We start from the raw sequence: 18,753 nt of genomic DNA, 5'->3' as shown, positions 1-18,753 counted from the left end.
ATCCCAAATATCCCACACCGATTGACACATCCCGAATATCCCACAGTGATTGACACATCCCGAATATCCCACAGTGACTGACACATCCCAAATATCCCACAGTGATTGACACATCCCGAATATCCCACAGTGACTGACACATCCCGAATATCCCACAGTGATTGACACATCCCAAATATCCCACAGTGATTGTCACATCCCGAATATCCCACAGTGATTGACACATCCCGAATATCCCACAGTGATTGACACATCCCGAATATCCCACAGTGATTGACACATCCCGAATATCCCACAGTGATTGACACATCCCGAATATCCCACAGTGATTGACACATCCCGAATATCCCAGTGATTGACACATCCCGAATATCCCACAGTGATTGACACATCCCGAATATCCCAGTGATTGACACATCCCGAATATCCCACAGTGATTGACACATCCCGAATATCCCACAGTGATTGACACATCCCGAATATCCCACAGTGATTGACACATCCCGAATATCCCACAGTGATTGACACATCCCGAATATCCCACAGTGATTGACACATCCCGAATATCCCACAGTGATTGACACATCCCGAATATCCCAGTGATTGACACATCCCGAATATCCCACAGTGATTGACACATCCCGAATATCCCACAGTGATTGACACATCCCGAATATCCCACAGTGATTGACACATCCCGAATATCCCACACCGACTGTCACATCCCGAATATCCCACACCGACTGACACATCCCGAATATCCCACAGTGATTGACACATCCCGAATATCCCACAGTGATTGACACATCCCGAATATCCCACAGTGATTGACACATCCCGAATATCCCACAGTGATTGACACATCCCGAATATCCCACAGTGATTGACACATCCCGAATATCCCACAGTGATTGACACATCCCGAATATCCCACAGTGATTGTCATTCCCTAACTTTCCCAAGTTTCCCAAATTCCAACCTGAATTCCCCCAGCGTGGCTTCGGCTGTGGCCTCCTCTTCAGTCAGCGCTGCCCGGAGGAGAGGCTGAGCACACTGACCAGAGTGACCACACTGACCAGAGTGACCAGAGTGACCACACTGACCAGAGTGACCACTGACCCACACAAATCTCCCACACAAATCCCACAGAAATCTCACACAGAAATCTCCCACAGAAATCTACAGAAATCCCACACAAATTTCCCACACAAATCCCACACAAATCTCTCTTAGAAATCCTGCAGAAATCCCACGGAAATCTCCCATAGAAATCCCCGTCCTGACCGTGCCCGCATTCTGGACGTATCCCCATCCCTTTGCCCACAAATTTTGGGACTTCGGGTCATTCTGGGCCCCTTTTTCCTCTATTTTGGGTGCCGGCGTTGATTTTTGGAACTTTTTTCACGCCCCATTTCCAGCCCCGCCTTTCCCGGGACTTTATTCTCCCAATTTTGGCCATTCCGGGTATTTTGGACTCCCCTTCCGCAGAGATTTTAGGATTTCGGGTGGTTTTGGGTCCCTTTCCGCTCACTTTTGTGGAGTTTTTTCGCGCTCCGTTTCTCAGCGCGCCCCTCCGGGGACGTTTTTGGCGCCTCCCGGGCGCCATTTTGGCTCCACCTTCCCCGGACACTTCCGGTTCTGCGCTTCCGTGTGGGCGTGGCCGGAAGTGACGCGCGGCGGCGGCGGCGGCGGCGGGTCCGGCGGTGGGTCCGGGACGCTTCTGGGGCTTTTTGGGGCATTTGGGGGCTTTTTTTGGTTTTTTGGGGGTTTTTTGGCGTTCTGGAAGATTCCGTGAGGGATCTGGGGGCTCTCGGAGGGGTTGGGGTGGGTTTGGAGGATCCCGGGGGGTCCTGGGTAAGCTCGGAGGGGTTTGGGAGTTCCGCGGTTGGGTTTGGGGGCATTTTGGGGGATTTAGGGGATTCTGTGAGGGATTTGTGGGGTCTTGGAGAGATCTGGGGGGATTTGGGGGAATTTTGAGGGGATTTGGGGCATTTTGGGGGGCTTAGGGGATTCTGTGAGGGATTTGTGGGGTCTTGGAGAGATCTGGGGGGATTTGGGGGAATTTTGAGGGGATTTGGGGCATTTTGGGGGGTTTAGGGGATTCTGTGAGGGATTTGTGGGGTCTTGGAGAGATCTGGGGGGATTTGGGGGAATTTTGAGGGGATTTGGGGCATTCTGGGGGGTTTAGGGGATTCTGTGAGGGATTTGTGGGGTCTTGGAGAGATCTGGGGGGATTTGAGGGGTGTCTGAGGGGATTTGGGGGAATTTTGAGGGGATTTGGGGCATTTTTGTGAGATCCGCTCGGTTCGGGGTTGGAGTTTTGGGGTCTCTGAGGGGATTTGGGGGAAATTTGGGGCTCCTGGGGGGGAATCGGGGGATTTTGGGGTATCCAGGCTCGGATTTGGGGGGATTTTGTTGGGATTTTGTGATTTTTTTGGAATTTTGTTATTTGTGAGGGGATTTTGTGATCTGTGAGGGATTTTGTTGGGATTTTGGGGTTTTTGGAGGATTTGGGGTCCCTGATGAATTTTGGGCGGTCCCGTACGGTTATTAATGATATAATTAATTAAGGGATTAATTAATTAACACATCCATGAGGCTTCAACCCCCTTTTAATGGGAAGTTGGGGCTTAATTACCCCACTGCTCATTAATTACTCCTCCAACTCCTCCAGGAGAAGTTTAATTAATTAATGAGGGTCCTAATTGATTAATTAAAGGGTTAATTAAGCGGTTTAGGAGACTTTTAACCCCTTAATGCACCCATTTCTGTGCCTTAGGCTGCACTAATTACTCCCAGGTTCATTAATCACCCTTGGCAAGGCTTAATTACCCCCAGAGTCAGTTTAGTCAATTAATGAGGGTCCTAATTAATTAATTAGAGGGTTAATTAACCCACCCACGAGGGGTTTAACCCTTTCCAAACCCTTTTCCCCACCCCTTTTCATGGAAAATTTGGGGTTAATTACCCCCAGGTTCATTAATTATCCCTCTGGGAGGAGCCGAGCTAATTAATGAGGCACCCAATTGCTTAATTAGGGGTTAATTAGCTCCGCCATGGGGGAGCTGAGCGACCTGGACCGGCAGATCGAGCAGCTGCGGCGCTGCGAGCTCATCAAGGAGAGCGAGGTCAAGGCCCTGTGCGCCAAGGCCCGGTAATTAATGCTAATTGACACTAATTAACACCCCAGGAGCCCCCGGAGGGGTTGATTGGGGCATTAATTGGGGGTTTTGGGGGATTTTTGTTTTTGGTTTTTTTTTCAGGGAGATTTTGGTGGAGGAGAGCAACGTGCAGAGGGTGGATTCGCCTGTCACTGTGAGCCGGGCCGGGGATTGGGAATTCTGGGGAGAAGTTTGGGAATTTTGGGGAGAAATTTGGGAATTTTGGGGATTTGGGTGGGATTTGAGGTGGACAAGAGGGGGTTTGGGGGAATTTTAGGGGAATCTTGGGGCATTTTGAGGGAATTTTTGGGGGATTTTGGGGAGTTTTGGGGGAAATTTGGATGGGATTTGATGTGGATTTGAGGGGGTTTGGGGGGGTTTGGGGATATTTGGGGACATTTTGGGACATTTGGGGGCATTTTGGGACATTTTGGGGCTCTGTTTCTCAGGTGTGCGGAGACATCCATGGGCAGTTCTACGACCTCAAGGAGCTCTTCAGGGTCAGTGACCCCTGGGTGACCCCTGGGTGACCCCTGGGTGACCCCTGAGTGACCCCTGGGTGACCCCTGGGTGACCCCTGGGTGACCCCTGAGTGACCCCTGAGTGACCCCTGAGTGACTCCTGTTCTCCACCTGTCCCTCACCTGTCCCTCACCTGTCCCTCACCTGTCCCTCACCTGTCCCTCACCTGTCCCCCTGTCCCTCACCTGTCCCTCACCTGTCCCCCTGTCCCTCACCTGTCCCTCACCTGTCCCTCACCTGTCTCACCTGTCCCTCACCTGTCCCTCACCTGTCCCTCACCTGTCCCTCACCTGTCCCTCACCTGTCCCTCACCTGTCCCCCCTGTCCCTCATGTGTCTCACCTGTTCCCAGGTGGGAGGGGACGTACCTGAGACCAATTACCTGTTCATGGGCGATTTCGTCGACCGTGGTTTCTACAGTGTGGAGACCTTCCTGCTCCTGCTGGCCCTAAAGGTGAGCTCACCTGGCCAGGTGTGTCAGGTGTGTCAGACAGGTGAGCACAGGTGTGTTCAGATGAGACAGGTGAGGGACAGGTGAGATCTGGGCACGGCCTGGTGCTGCCACACCCCTCATGTGTGACCCCGTGGGTGTGTCCCTGGGCTCGACTCACCTGCCCAGGTGTGTCCAGGTGTGACTCAGGTGCATTGTACCTGGTACAGGCATGTTACTTGTGCCAGGTGTGACTCAGGTGTGTTACTTGTGCCAGGTGTGACTCAGGTGCGTTGTACCTGGTACAGGTATGTTAGCTGTGCCCAGGTGTGAGCCAGGCATGTTACTTGTGCCAGGTGTGACTCAGGTGTGTTACCTGTGCCAGGTGTGAGCCAGGTGTGTTGTACCTGGTACAGGTGTGTTACCTGTGCCAGGTGTGAGCCAGGTGTGTTCCCTGTGCCGGGTGTGACTCAGGTGTGTTACCTGTGCCCAGGTGAGGTACCCGGACCGGATCACGCTGATCCGGGGTAACCACGAGTCGCGGCAGATCACGCAGGTGTACGGTTTCTACGACGAGTGCCTGCGCAAGTACGGCTCGGTCACCGTGTGGCGCTACTGCACCGAGATCTTCGACTACCTGAGCCTGTCGGCCATCATCGACGGCAAGGTGAGCGCACCTGGGGACACCTGAGACACACCTGGGGGCACCAGGGCAGGTGGAGGGGGTGGGGCTCCGGTGCCCCAACTGTCCCCAAATGCCCCGAACGTCCCCAGATTTTCTGCGTGCACGGGGGGCTCTCGCCGTCCATCCAGACCCTGGACCAGATCCGCACCATCGACCGCAAGCAGGAGGTGCCGCACGACGGCCCCATGTGCGACCTGCTCTGGTCCGACCCCGAAGGTACCGTGCTGGGGAGGGACAGGTGTGGGCCAGGTGGGCAGGTGAGGGACACACCCCGACCCAAAACCCTGGAAAAATCCTCCAAACCCCTGAGGTTTTACCCCAAAACTCACCGAATCGGCCAAAACCGGCGTTCTCACCCGTCTCGCGTGTCAGACACCACCGGCTGGGGCGTGTCCCCCCGCGGCGCGGGGTACCTGTTCGGCTCGGACGTGGTGGCGCAGTTCAACGCGGCCAACGAGGTGTCCATGATCTGCCGCGCCCACCAGCTCGTCATGGAGGGCTACAAGTGGCACTTCGGGGAGACCGTGCTCACCGTCTGGTCAGCCCCCAATTACTGCTACCGGTATGCAAACGACGCGCTAATTGAGTAGTCATTAATTGGGAGTTACATGGGAATTAATTACAGAGCGGGTGGGGGTTAAGCATGTGCTAAAAATCCACTATGGGCATTTAATGAGATGCAAATGAGATGTAAATGAGATGCAAATGCCAGGTAGGATATGGGAGGGGTTGGGCTGAGGGGTGCGGGTGGGTCTGGGGCCTCCAGGTGAGAACGTGTTAAAAACACCTGAGATGCAAGTGAGATGCAAATGAGATGCGAATGCCCGGCAGGTGCGGGAATGTGGCGGCCATCTTGGAGCTGGACGAGCACCTGCAGAAGGAGTTCATCATCTTCGAGGCGGCGCCGCAGGAGACGCGCGGCATCCCCGCCAAGAAACCCGTGGCCGACTACTTCCTGTGACACACCTGGGCACACCTGGGCGTGCCTGGGGGTACCTGGGCACACCTGGGTGCACCTGGGACAGACCGTGACACACCTGGGTGCACCCGGGTATGGCCAAGGTGTATCTGGGGATACCTGTGGCACACCTGGGCACTCCTGGGCACTCCTGGGACATACCTGGGGACACCTGGGCAAATCTGGGGGTATCTAAGATACAGCCAGGGGTACCTGGGCACAGCTGAGTATGGCAGGGGTACACCTGGGACACACCTGGGAGCTCATGAGGTCACCTTGGCGGTACCTGGGACACACCTGGGCACACCTGGGGGTACCTGGGCATACCTGGGTGCACCTGGGATAGACCGTGACACACCGGGTGCACCCGGGACACACCTGGGCTCAAACCTCTGCTCACCTGGGACCTGGGGGAGGCCTGGGGACCCCCAGGTGACTTTTGGGGACCTTCCCCTGCCCCCGCTGGGTCCCCTCCCCTCCCCATGCGCATTTTGGGGCGAAAATGGGGAATTTTTTTTTGTGTTTCTGCTCCGTTTTGCCTCCGTTTGGATAAAAAAAAGCTCAAAAATCCAAAAAAAAAGTTTTTTTGGGAACTTTTGGGAATGAGAGGGAGGAAGGGAAGGGGACGAAGCCCGTCATCCTCCATGGCACAGGCAAGATGGCGGCGCCCACAGAACACAGATGGCGGCGCCCACGGCCCTCTGGCTGGAGGGCCAAGATGGCGGCCTCCACGCCGGAAGTGCCGGCGCAGACCAGAAGTGCCGGCAAGCCAATGACGTAATGGATCGGCCACGCCTCCTTTGCTTAAACCACACCCACAAAGGGGCGTGAGCAGCGTGGCAATGCCCGCCCGCCTTCATCGCTTCAAATCGCGCGGGAGCGGAGGGAAATGGGAGGGCAGTGGGATGGGAGCAGAATCTCGCGAGACTTCCCACACAGCAGCTGCGGATCTCGCGAGCCGAGACGGCGGGAAAGGAGAGGGTTAAGATCTCGCGAGAGGTCTCACTGGGACGGGCTGCGATCTCGCGAGAATTAGCGCGGGAAGAGAGGAAAAGGCGGGAGGAAATCTCACGAGAAAATTTATTGAGACCCACGGCAATCTCGCGAGACTTGCACGAAGGGCAGGAAGGAGGCGGGCGTGAGAAAAAAAAAGCCTGTTTGTGGGGGCATTGAAATCTCGCGAGCGAGCCCGTAGAAAAGCGGTATGATCTCGCGAGACGTCGTGTGGCGGGAGGGGGATGAGGGCGGGGGAGGAAGGCCTGAAGGAGGCGGGTGGAAAGAGGGAGCTAAAATACCGCGATAGCGCCCATAGGGAAGTATTTGCATTTGGCGAGACTTGGCGTGGCGGGAGGGCGGCGTGGAGAGCGAGCGGGGAAGGCGAGAGAGGGTCGGGGAGGGCCGAGGTCTCACGGCAGCACCAATTGAAACGCGCAGCGCTCTCGCGAGACTTGGTGTGAGATTGAGCGTGAAGGGGGACGGGAGGAGCGAGGTCTCGCAAGATCGCAGCGCTTCTCAATGGGAGATCTCGCGACAGTTGGCGTGGCGGGAGGGCGGGAAGGAGGAGTAAGGGACTCGCGAGATCTCAGTGCCTTTTCAATGAGGGATCACGCGAGATTTGAGGGGGGCGGGTAAAGAGGGCGGGAAGGGAAAGGCGGGAGGAGCTGGGGGGGCGGTAAGAGATCTCGCGAGAGTGCCTATTGGGGAAGCATTGTGCTCTCGCGAGACCTCGCTGGGCGCGCGCGCGGCCGCTGCCATTTTGCCGGCTTCTCCCTCAGCTCCCCGGACTCCATTTCCCGTGAGCCCTGAGGGAGGGGGGGGCGGAGGGGGGAGGAGGGCCCGGGGGGGGGTTCTGGGGGTTCGAGGGGGGGCTCTGGGGGTCTCGAAGGGGGTCTCGAGTAGGGGGAGGGGGCACCCGGCCGCCATTTGGCGTTGGAGGCGGAGCGGGAGCGGAGGCGCCTCCCCGGGGCCCCCCCCTCCCCTCCCGTCCTTCCGCCTCCTCCTCCTCCGCCCCCCCCTCGCCTCCCCCTCCCCCCGTGAGGCGCCGGGAGCGGCCGGGAGCGATCGGTAACGGGGGAGCGGGGAGGGGGCGAGGGACCCCCTGCTTTGGGGACTTTGCTGGGGGTGAGGGACCCCCGGGGGAGGGGGCGGCTGCTGAGGCCTCAGGGGCTGTGAGGGTCCCGGGGGGGCTTTGATTCGGGGCTCGGGGGGGGCTTTGCTGTGGGCTGAGGTGAAGTTGGGGGTCCCGGTGTGGGGTGAGGGGATGTTGGGGGTCCCGCTGTGGGGTGAGGGGATGTTGGGGGTCCCGGTGTGGGGTGTGAGGGGATGTTGGGGGTCCCGGTGTGGGGTGAGGGGATGTTGGGGGTCCCGCTGTGGGGTGAGGGGATGTTGGGGGTCCCGGTGTGGGGTGTGAGGGGATGTTGGGGGTCCCGGTGTGGGGTGAGGGGATGTTGGGGGTTTTGCTGTGGGGTGAGGGGATGTTGGGGGTCCCGCTGTGGGGTGTGAGGGGATGTTGGGGGTCCCGCTGTGGGGTGTGAGGGGATGTTGGGGGTCCCGGTGTGGGGTGTGAGGGGATGTTGGGGGTCCCGCTGTGGGGTGTGAGGGGATGTTGGGGGTCCCGGTGTGGGGTGTGAGGGGATGTTGGGGGTCCCGGTGTGGGGTGTGAGGGGATGTTGGGGGTCCCGGTGTGGGGTGAGGGGATGTTGGGGGTCCCGGTGTGGGGTGTGAGGGGATGTTGGGGGTCCCGGTGTGGGGTGTGAGGGGATGTTGGGGGTCCCGGTGTGGGGTGAGGGGATGTTGGGGGTCCCGGTGTGGGGTGAGGGGATGTTGGGGGTCCCGCTGTGGGGTGTGAGGGGATGTTGGGGGTCCCGGTGTGGGGTGTGAGGGGATGTTGGGGGTCCCGGTGTGGGGTGAGGGGATGTTGGGGGTCCCGGTGTGGGGTGTGAGGGGATGTTGGGGGTCCCGGTGTGGGGTGTGAGGGGATGTTGGGGGTCCCGGTGTGGGGTGTGAGGGGATGTTGGGGGTCCCGGTGTGGGGTGTGAGGGGATGTTGGGGGTCCCGGTGTGGGGTGTGAGGTGATGTTGGGGGTCCCGCTGTGGGGTGTGAGGGGATGTTGGGGGTCCCGGTGTGGGGTGTGAGGGGATGTTGGGGGTTTTGCTGTGGGGTGTGAGGGGATGTTGGGGGTCCCGCTGTGGGGTGTGAGGGGATGTTGGGGGTTTTGCTGTGGGGTGTGAGGGGATGTTGGGGGTCCCGCTGTGGGGTGTGAGGGGATGTTGGGGGTCCCGGTGTGGGGTGAGGGGATGTTGGGGGTCCCGCTGTGGGGTGTGAGGGGATGTTGGGGGTCCCGGTGTGGGGTGTGAGGGGATGTTGGGGGTCCCGCTGTGAGGCTCGGGTTTCCCTCTGTGGGCTGCGGGAGCTCCTTGGTGTGGGGGGACACTGAGAGCGGGGTGAGGAGCTCGGGGGTCCCGCTGTGGGGCTGGGGCAGCTTTGGGGGAACCTGTGTGGGGTGAGGGACCCCCAGTGTGGGAGCCTGGAACGGGAGCAGGTGTGGGGTGAAAGGGCTGAGACCCCGCCAGGGTTTGAGGGGTTTGAGAGTCGGGTTTGAGGTCCCCGTGTGGGGTTTGAGGAGTCCCCATTTAGGACCTGAGACCCCAGTGAGGGGTTTGGGGTCAGTCGGGTTTGGGAGATACCTGATGTGGGGTGAGGGTCAATTTTGGGGTCCCAGTGTGGGGCCAGGGGTTGGTTTGGGGGTCCCAGTGAGGGCTTTGGGGTCAGTTTGGTGTTTTGGGGTCACTTCGGGGTTTCCAGGTCATTTCAGGGTTTGGGGTCATTTAAGGGGTTTGGGGACACACTGGGGGCCTGGGGGTTCCTGTGTGGGACAGGTGACCACAGGTGGGACAGGTTAGTGAATCTCAGGAATGCCCTGAGGCAGGGGCCCCCTCACAGCTGTGGCAGGAGGGGCAGTCAAGCCCCAGTTGAGGTCAGGTATCCCCAGGTACCCTCCAGGTGTGCCCAGGTGCCCCCTTGGTGTGCCCAGGTGTGCTCAGGTGCCCCTCAGATGTGCTCAGGTCTCCTCTCAACACCCCAATGCCCCAGTTGTGCCCCACCCTGACTCACCTGTGCCCCCAGGACGCCGCCCCCGCCTCAGCGGCACCGTGGAAGTGGAGTGTGAGGAGGAGGAGGAGGGCCCCGCGCACACAGGTGAGCCCGGCAGCGAGGGGGGCCAGGTGAGAGACGGGGGAGCCTGGGCAGGTGAGCTGGGATAGGTGAGCCCAGGCAGGTGGGGGACAGGTGAGGCCGTGTGGGCTCAGGTGAGGCCGGGGGGGCTGGGCTGAACTCTCACCTGTCCCAGGTGTGTCCCAGGTGCGCTCTCACCTGTGCTCTCACCTGTGCAGGTGCCGCGGCGCAGGTGAGGCTGGGCCGCCCGGGCGCCCCCCCCCAGCATGAGGCGCCCCCTACCCAGCAGCCCCTGCGGCCGGGGGGGGGGGGCGGCCCCGGGGCCCCCCCGCCCCACCCCCACCCACCCCTGCACCCCCAGGTGAGTGGGGGGAGGGGCGCGGGGAGGGGAGACCCCAAATTCCCCCAAAATCCACCCAAATCCCCCCAAAAACTCCCCAGATTCCCTCTGAACCCACCCCCAGGAGCCCCCAGACTCTCCCAAAATGCCTCAAAATCCCCCCAAATCCCAAATTTTCTCCCTGGGGACGCAGCTGGCAGAGAACAACGGGCTCCGGGCTCACGGCCCCGCTGTTCCCGCAATTCCCCCTTGTCCCGTTTCCCGGTTCTGGGTGGGCAGCACGGCCGTGTCTGAGGATTCCCCTTTCCCCCCGTTGCTGTTCCCGTTGCCCAGGTCCCGGCGGGCAGAATGACCGGCTCCAGCCCCGTCTCTCCGGCCTCGTCCGCGGGGTCCCCGGGCAGCCCCTCCCCCCCCGGCCCCCCCCGGCCGGCCGCGCCCCCCGAGGGCCCCCCCGAGGGCCCCCCCGGGCCCCCCGAGCCCCCCTGGCTGTGGGAGCGCAGCCACGCCGAGATCGCCGAGCAGGCCAAGCACGTGAGTGTGGGAGAACGGCGGGAGAACGCGGGGAGAACACGGGGAAAACACTGGGAAAATACGGGGAGAATGCCGGGATAACACGGGGAGAACGCCGGGATAACACGGGGAGAACGCCGGGATAACACCAGGATAATGGGGCTGGGAAAACACAGGGATAACTCCGGGAAAACACGGGGATAACGCTGGGAAAACGCGGGGATAACGCAGGGATAACGGGGCTGGGAACAGGGACAGGGGCACCGGGAACAGCGGGAACACCAAGAACTGGGAATGGGGACAGGCACTGGGAATTGGGGGGCACTGGGAGAGGGTTTGGGGGGACTGGGATGGACTGGGAATGGTCTGGGATGGACTGGGAATCGTCTGGGATGGGCTGGGATGAGGTTTAGGAGCATTTGGAGGTGCTGGGGTGGGTGAGGTATAAAATTGTGGAGATTTGGGGTTTTTTTCTTCCAAACATTTTCTGTGCTCCTCTGTCCCCACCTGTCCCCCCTGTCCCCACCTGTGCTCCCTTGTCCCACCTGTCCCCCTGTCCCCCCCTGTCGCACCTGTTCCCCCCTGTCCCCCCCTGTCCCCACCTGTCCCCACCTGTCCCACCTGTCCCTGCAGGAGGCCGAGGTGGAGCACCGCGTGGCTGAGATGAAGCGTGAGGGGTTTTGGTCGCTGCGGCGCCTGCCCAAGGTTCCGGAGCCGGCGCGGCCCAAGGTGCACTGGGATTACCTGTGCGAGGAGATGCAGTGGCTGGCCGCCGACTTCGCCCAGGAGCGCCGCTGGAAGAGGGGCGTGGCCAGGAAGGTAACACACCTGGCCACACCTGGGGACACCTGGGGACAGCTGGCCGCACCCACACCTAGCCACACCCAGCCGCACCCGGCCACACCTGGGGACACCTGGCCACACCTGGGATGGGCTTGTCAGAGCTCGGGTACCTGGAGCAGCGGTGTCCCCACCCCTGTGTCCCCACCCCTGTGTCCCCACCCCTGTGTCCCACCCCTGTGTCCCCACCCCTGTGTCCCCACCCCTGTGTCCCCACCCCTGTGTCCCCACCCCTGTGTCCCACCCCTGTGTCCCACCCCTGTGTCCCCACCCCTGTGTCCCACCCCTGTGTCCCCACCCCTGTGTCCTCACCCCTGTGTCCCACCCCTGTGTCCCCACCCCTGTGTCCCACCCCTGTGTCCCCACCCCTGTGTCCCACCCCTGTGTCCCCACCCCTGTGTCCCACACCTGTGTCCCACACCTGTGTCCCACCTGCGGCAGGTGGTGCGGATGGTGATGCGGCACCACGAGGAGCAGCGGCAGCGCCAGGAGCGCGCCAAGCGCGAGGAGCAGGCCAAGCTGCGCCGCGTGGCGGCCGCCATCGCCCGCGAGGTGCGGCACTTCTGGAGCAGCGTCGAGAAGGTACCTGGGACACACCTGGGCAGGTGTGGGACGCACCTGGGACACACCTGGGCAGGCCTGGGGAGAGGGGCCGTGGCTGTGGTGGTCCATGGTGGTCCCTGGTGGTCGCTGAGGGTCCCTGGTGGCTGCTGGGTGGCCAATGAGAGCCAGTGGTGGCCATTGATGACCACTGGGTGTCCATTGGTGCCTGCCCGTGACCCCCAGTGACCTCCACCCACCCCTGGGTGCCCGTTGGTGGCCGCCCCGAGCGCTCAGGTGAGCTCAGGTGAGCGCGGGTGCCGCAGGTGGTGCAGTTCAAGCAGCAGTCGCGGCTGGAGGAGAAGCGCAAGAAGGCGCTGGACCTGCAGCTGGATTTCATCGTGGGCCAGACCGAGCGCTACTCGGACCTGCTGAGCCGCAGCCTCAACGCCCCGCGGCACGGCGCCCGCACCTGCACAGGTACCACACCTGGCGGGCACAGGGGTCACCTGGGGAGGGGTCACCTGGGGGGGAGGGGTCACCTGGGGAGGGGTCACCTGGGGGGGAGGGGTCAGCTGATGGGGAGGGGTCACCTGGGGGAGAGGGGTCACCTGGGGGGGAGGAATCACCTGGGGAGGGGTCACCTGATGGGGAGGGGTCACCTGGGGAGGGGTCACCTGGGGGGGAGGGGTCACCTGCTGGGGAAGGGTCACCTGATGGGAAGGAATCACCTGGGGGGAGGGGTCACCTGGGGGGGAGGGGTCACCTGGGGAAAGGGGGCGTCATTTGTGAGGTTTGGGATTCACCTGGGTGAGGGAGGTCACCTGGTGGGAGAGCTCATCTTTGGGGGTGTGGGGGTCACCTGGGGGGGGTTTGAGGGTGGTCATCGGCTCACCTGTGGGTGCTGGAGGAGGTACAGGTGTCACCTGGGGGGTTTGGGGGTCAGGTGTGGGGACTGGGTGGGCCCAGGTGTCCCCTGTGGCCACCAGGTGTCCCCGAGCTCACAAAGGTGCTCCCTCCTTTGCAGCCCCGGCCGAGAGCCCCCCCCGGCCTCTCGGGGACCTGCTGGGCTCCCTCCCCCCGCAGGTACCGCCCCTCCCCCACCCTCACCTGTGCCCCTCCCTCACCTCACCTGTGCCCCTCCCCCTCACCTGTCCCCTCCCCTGCCCAGGTGCTGAGGAGCTCTCGGGACCCTCCCCCGCCCTGGGGCCCCCGTGAGGAGGATGAGGAGTTCGCAGCTGAGGAGGAGGAAGGTGGGGGAGGAGCCACACCTGGGGGGGAGGAGCCACACCTGGGGGGGAGGGGCCACACCTGGGGGGAATGTGAGCTGTTTCTGGGAGGTTTTCTGACTTTTTTTCAGCGTTTCCCTCGTCTTTTTGTATTACCTCTGATTTTTTTGGGTTATTTGGTGACATTTGGGTGACACTTGGTGACGTTTGGTGACGTTCAGGTGACACTCGGTGACGTTTGGTGACGTTCAGGTGACACCAGGTGACGTTGTTTGGTCCTGTCCCCAGGTGAGGATGAGGAGGACACGATCGCGGCCCAGGAGCGCCTGGAGGGCGACGTCGATCACCAGCAGGAGCTCGACGACCTGGCCAGGGAGGGTGAGCGACCCGAAACACCCAGAAATCACCCCAAAATGACCCAGATCACCCCAAAATGACCCAAATCACCCCAAAATGACCCAAATCATTCCAAAATACCCCAAAGTGGCCCAAAACGTTGCAGGTGCCGCAGGTAACTCAGGTGTGTTTCAGGTGCGCTGCCCATGGAGGAGCTGCTGCAGCGTTACCGCGGCGCCTTCACTGACTCCGACTGCGACTCCGCCCCCGGCGCCAGCAGCACCCGCTCAGGTACGCCCTGCTGCAGGTCCCTCACCTGATCATCCACCTGGGCGCGCCTCACACCTGTCCAGGTGTACCATAAACCCCGCCCAGGAGCCCCAAACCCCGCCCAGGAGCCCCAAACCCCGCCCAGGAGCCCCAAACCCCGCCCAGGTGTGCCCTGCACCTGCTCGGGCTCTGCCTTGAGCTCACCTGTGCCCCCAGACTCACCTGGCGGTGACAGTGAGGAGGATGAGGATGAGGAAGACGACGAGGAGGAGGAGGAGGAGGATGAGGCCGATGACGAGGAGGAGGAGGAGGAGGGGGAGGGGCAAGAGGGTGGGGCTGGAGCGCCAGGGGAGGCTGGGGGGGGCGTGGCCCCACCCACACCTGCCCAGGTGGCCCCGGCCCCGGCCGCAGCTGCCGGCCCCGCCCCCAAGAAGGAGATCAGCGACATCGCGGCGGCCGCCGAGAGCCTCCAGCCGAAGGGCTACACCCTGGCCACCACACAGGTGAGCACACCTGGGCACACCTGGAGTACAGCTCAGTACGCCTGGGGTACACCCGCTCCCAGCTGGGGACACACCTGGGGCTCACCCGTGCCTCACCTGCGCCGCGTCCCGTCCCGGTGCGGCAGGTGAAGACGCCGATCCCGCACCTGCTGCGCGGCACGCTGCGCGAGTACCAGCACATCGGGCTGGACTGGCTGGTCACCATGTACGAGAAGCAGCTCAACGGGATCCTGGCCGACGAGATGGGGCTGGGCAAGACCATCCAGACCATCTCCCTGCTGGCACACCTGGCCTGCGAGAAAGGTGAGGGGGGCACACCTGGGATACACCTGGGCACACCTGGATACACCTGGGGACACCTGGGGACACCTGGGATACACCTGGGCACACCTGGGATACACCTGGGGACACCTGGGCACACCTGGGATACACCTGGGATACACCTGGGCACACCTGGGCACACCTGGATACACCTGGGGACACCTGGGCACACCTGGGATACACCTGGGTACACCTGGGGACACCTGGGATACACCTGGGATACACCTGGGATACACCTGGGGACACCTGGAGACACCTGGATACACCTGGGGACACCTGGGATACACCTGGGGACACCTGGGATACACCTGGGCACACCTGGGTACACCTGGGGACACCTGGGATACACCTGGGATACACCTGGGATACACCTGGGTACACCTGGGGACACCTGGGATACACCTGGGATACACCTGGGATACACCTGGGGACACCTGGAGACACCTGGATACACCTGGGGACACCTGGGATACACCTGGGGACACCTGGGATACACCTGGGATACACCTGGGCACACCTGGGTACACCTGGGGACACCTGGGATACACCTGGGATACACCTGGGATACACCTGGGTACACCTGGGTACACCTGGGTACACCTGGGGGACACCTGGGATACACCTGGGGACACCTGGGATACACCTGGGTACACCTGGGATACACCTGGGCAGCTCTGGGAGGTCTTTGGGATCCACATGAGCGTTTCCAGGGTCTCAAGGACTCACCTGAGCCTGTTTCTTGAGGTGTTTGGAAGTCACCTGTGCTTCTTTTGGGGTGTCTCACCTGTTTCTCACCTGTGCGCAGGTAGCTGGGGCCCTCACCTGATCATCGTGCCCACCTCGGTGATGCTGAACTGGGAGATGGAGCTCAAGCGTTGGTGCCCCAGCTTCAAAATCCTCACCTACTACGGCGCCCAGAAGGAGCGGCGGCTCAAGAGACAGGTGAGCACACCTGAGCACACCTGGGGGTGGTTTGTGTGCAGCTGGGGGCACACCTGGGGGCACACCTGAGCACACCTGGGGGTGGTTTGTGTGCAGCTGGGGCACACCTGGGGGCACACCTGAGCACACCTGGGGGTGGTTTGTGTGTAGCTGGGACACATCTGGGGGCACATCTGGGGGCACACCTGGGGGCACACCTGGGGGCACAGCTGGGCTGTTCCAGGGAGGTTTTCTTGTGGGATTTTGGCCTCACCTGTCCCACCTGCGCACCTGTCAGGGCTGGACGAAGCCGAACGCGTTCCACGTGTGCATCACCTCCTACAAGCTGGTGCTGCAGGACCACCAGGCCTTCCGCAGGAAGAACTGGAAATACCTGATCCTGGACGAGGCCCAGAACATCAAGAACTTCAAATCCCAGCGCTGGCAGTCCCTGCTCAACTTCAACAGGTGAGGGCACACCTGCCTGGGCACACCTGGGGTACGCCTGGGCACACCTGGGCACACCTCGGCACACCTGGGCCAGGTGAGGGGCTCACCTGAGTTGGATCCCCGGCACAAGTCACTGATGGAGCTCTGGTTGCCGCTGCTGGGGCTGTGCCCTCACCTGTGTTCACCTGTCTCACCTGTCTCACCTGCAGCCAGCAGCGGCTGCTGCTGACGGTCACGCCGCTGCAGAACTCGCTGATGGAGCTCTGGGGCTGGGGCTGTGCCCTCACCTGTGTGCACCTGTCTCACCTGTACTGTGTCACCTGTCTCACCTGTCTCACCTGTACTGTCTCACCTGTCTCACCTGCAGCCAGCGGCGGCTGCTGCTGACAGGTACGCCGCTGCAGAACTCGCTGATGGAGCTCTGGTCGCTGATGCATTTCCTGATGCCGCGCGTGTTCCAGTCCCACCGCGAGTTCCGCGAGTGGTTCCACAACCCCCTGACCGGGATGATCGAGGGCAGCCAGGAGTACAACGAGAGCCTGGTCAAGAGGCTGCACAAGGTACCTGGGCACACCTGGGCACAGGTACAGACACCTGGGGTACACCTGGGATACACCTGGGCACAGGTACAGACACCTGTGGTACACCTGGGATACACCTGGGCACAGGTACAGACACCTGTGGTACACCTGGGATACACCTGGGCACAGGTACAGACACCTATGGTACACCTGGGGTACACCTGGGCACAGGTACAGATACCTGGGGTACGCTGGGTACACTGGGACACACCTGGGATACATTGGGGTGCATCTGGGGACACCGGGGCACACCTGGGGTACACCTGGGCACAGGTACAGACACCTGTGGTACACCTGGGATACACCTGGGCACAGGTACAGATACTTGGGGTACGCTGGGTACACTGGGACACACCTGGGATACATTGGGGTGCATCTGGGGACACCAGGGGCACACCTGAGGCACACCAGGGGCACACCTGGGCACACCTGAGGCGCACCTGGGGCACACCTGGGGTACACCTGGGCACAGGTACAGACACCTGGGGTACGCTGGGTACACTGGAACACACCTGGGATACATTGGGGTGCATCTGGGGACACCGGGGCACACCAGGGGCACACCTGGGCACACCTGGGGCACACCTGGGACACACCGGGGCACACCTGAGGCACACCTGGAACACACCTGGGCACACCTGAGGCACACCAGGGGCACACCTGGGCACACCTGGGACACACCTGGGCACGCCTGGGACACACCTGGGCACACCTGAGGCACACCAGGGGCACACCCAGGCCCGGCCGTAGCCCACCTGAGGCAGGTGTGCCTGCGCAGGTGCTGCGGCCGTTCCTGCTGCGCCGGCTCAAGGTGGACGTGGAGAAGCAGATGCCCAAGAAGTACGAGCACGTGCTCAGGTGCCGCCTGTCCAAGCGCCAGAGGTTCCTCTACGACGACTTCATGGGCCAGGCCAGGTGAGAGCGGCACACCTGGGCACACCTGGGAGCCCCGAATTCCCAGAATTCCTGTTGAGTTGTACCTGAATTCTATAGAATTCTACCCAAATCCGGCCAAATTCACCCCAAATCCGTCAGCTCGAGGTCTCCGGTGACCTCGTGGCTCAGGCAGGGTGAGGGTGGCGCACCTGGGCACACCTGGGATCCCCAAAATGCCCCAAATCCCCTCCCAAATCATTTGAAATCCCCCATTCTTCTCAGGAGTTTTTTGCTTGACCCCCAGGTAATTCTCCAGGTGAGTCCGGGCGACTTTTCCATCCCATTTTCAGCACCGAGCTCACCCTGGACTCCCAAACTTCCCCCCTAAATCTCCAAATTTCCCTTTCAAATTCCTCTGTAATTCCCTGGAATTTCTCAGGTGACCCCAGGTGAGCCCCTGGTGTGCCCAGGTGAGCTCAGGTGTGCTCTGTGTCCTTCCCCAGCACCAAGGCCACGCTGGCCAGCGGCCACTTCATGAGCGTCATCAACGTGCTGATGCAGCTGCGCAAGGTGTGCAACCACCCCGACCTGTTCGAGCCCCGCCCCGTCACCTCCCCGCTCGTCACACCTGGCCTCAGCCTCGGCACCCCTGCCCTGGTGCTGCGCGCCCTGGAGCCACACCCCTTCCAGGTGAAACACCTGGGCAAGCCAGCAGGAGGAGGTTTGGGGGCACTTGGAGGGGATCTGGGGCTCCAGCAGGTGTTTGGAGGCACCTGGATGGGGGTTGGGCACACCTGGATGGGGGTTGGGCACACCTGGATGGGGGTTGGACACACCTGGATGGGGGTTGGACACACCGGGGGGGGTTTGGACACACCTGGATGGGGGTTGGGCACACCTGGATGGGGTTTGGACACACCTGGATGGGGTTTGGACACACCTGGATGGGGGTTGGACACACTGGGGGGGGTTTGGACACACCTGGATGGGGTTTGGACACACCTGGATGGGGTTTGGACACACCTGGATGGGGGTTGGACACACCTGGATGGGGTTTGGACACACCTGGATGGGCTTTGGACACACCTGGATGGGGTTTGGACACACCT

At 61.6% G+C, this 18,753-nt stretch overlaps 2 protein-coding genes across 2 annotated transcripts in view; both read left to right on the top strand.

The window, feature by feature from the left end:
- Nucleotides 1–1,650: 1,650 nt before the first annotated feature.
- On the top strand, nt 1,651–6,336 carry PPP4C (protein phosphatase 4 catalytic subunit). Its single transcript, XM_058860924.1, has 9 exons — nt 1,651–1,703; nt 3,039–3,154; nt 3,264–3,315; nt 3,611–3,661; nt 4,034–4,135; nt 4,605–4,778; nt 4,886–5,012; nt 5,169–5,358; nt 5,628–6,336. The coding sequence occupies exons 2-9, from the start codon at nt 3,057–3,059 to the stop codon at nt 5,755–5,757; spliced, it is 924 nt and encodes a 307-aa protein (XP_058716907.1). The 5' UTR covers nt 1,651–1,703; nt 3,039–3,056; the 3' UTR covers nt 5,758–6,336.
- Nucleotides 6,337–6,412: 76 nt separating this feature from the next.
- The window catches only part of SRCAP (Snf2 related CREBBP activator protein), a 48,197-nt gene continuing 35,856 nt past the window's right edge, over nt 6,413–18,753 (top strand). The window contains exons 1-19 of the mRNA XM_058860969.1: nt 6,413–6,512; nt 7,555–7,818; nt 9,880–9,951; nt 10,146–10,159; nt 10,601–10,798; nt 11,411–11,596; nt 12,059–12,199; nt 12,484–12,637; nt 13,185–13,243; nt 13,329–13,410; nt 13,675–13,764; nt 13,918–14,013; nt 14,209–14,495; nt 14,621–14,798; nt 15,622–15,758; nt 16,036–16,205; nt 16,555–16,747; nt 17,547–17,683; nt 18,148–18,334. Of these exons, the coding sequence (XP_058716952.1) occupies nt 6,413–6,512; nt 7,555–7,818; nt 9,880–9,951; nt 10,146–10,159; nt 10,601–10,798; nt 11,411–11,596; nt 12,059–12,199; nt 12,484–12,637; nt 13,185–13,243; nt 13,329–13,410; nt 13,675–13,764; nt 13,918–14,013; nt 14,209–14,495; nt 14,621–14,798; nt 15,622–15,758; nt 16,036–16,205; nt 16,555–16,747; nt 17,547–17,683; nt 18,148–18,334 (2,745 nt within the window). The remainder of the gene's footprint in view (nt 6,513–7,554; nt 7,819–9,879; nt 9,952–10,145; nt 10,160–10,600; nt 10,799–11,410; nt 11,597–12,058; nt 12,200–12,483; nt 12,638–13,184; nt 13,244–13,328; nt 13,411–13,674; nt 13,765–13,917; nt 14,014–14,208; nt 14,496–14,620; nt 14,799–15,621; nt 15,759–16,035; nt 16,206–16,554; nt 16,748–17,546; nt 17,684–18,147; nt 18,335–18,753) is intronic.

This window comes from Poecile atricapillus, chromosome 34, assembly GCF_030490865.1.
Source record: "Poecile atricapillus isolate bPoeAtr1 chromosome 34, bPoeAtr1.hap1, whole genome shotgun sequence".
Classification (NCBI taxonomy): Eukaryota; Metazoa; Chordata; class Aves; order Passeriformes; family Paridae; genus Poecile; species Poecile atricapillus.
The sequence above is the reverse complement of the archived record's forward strand: the minus strand, read 5'-3'. Positions and strand labels throughout refer to the sequence as shown.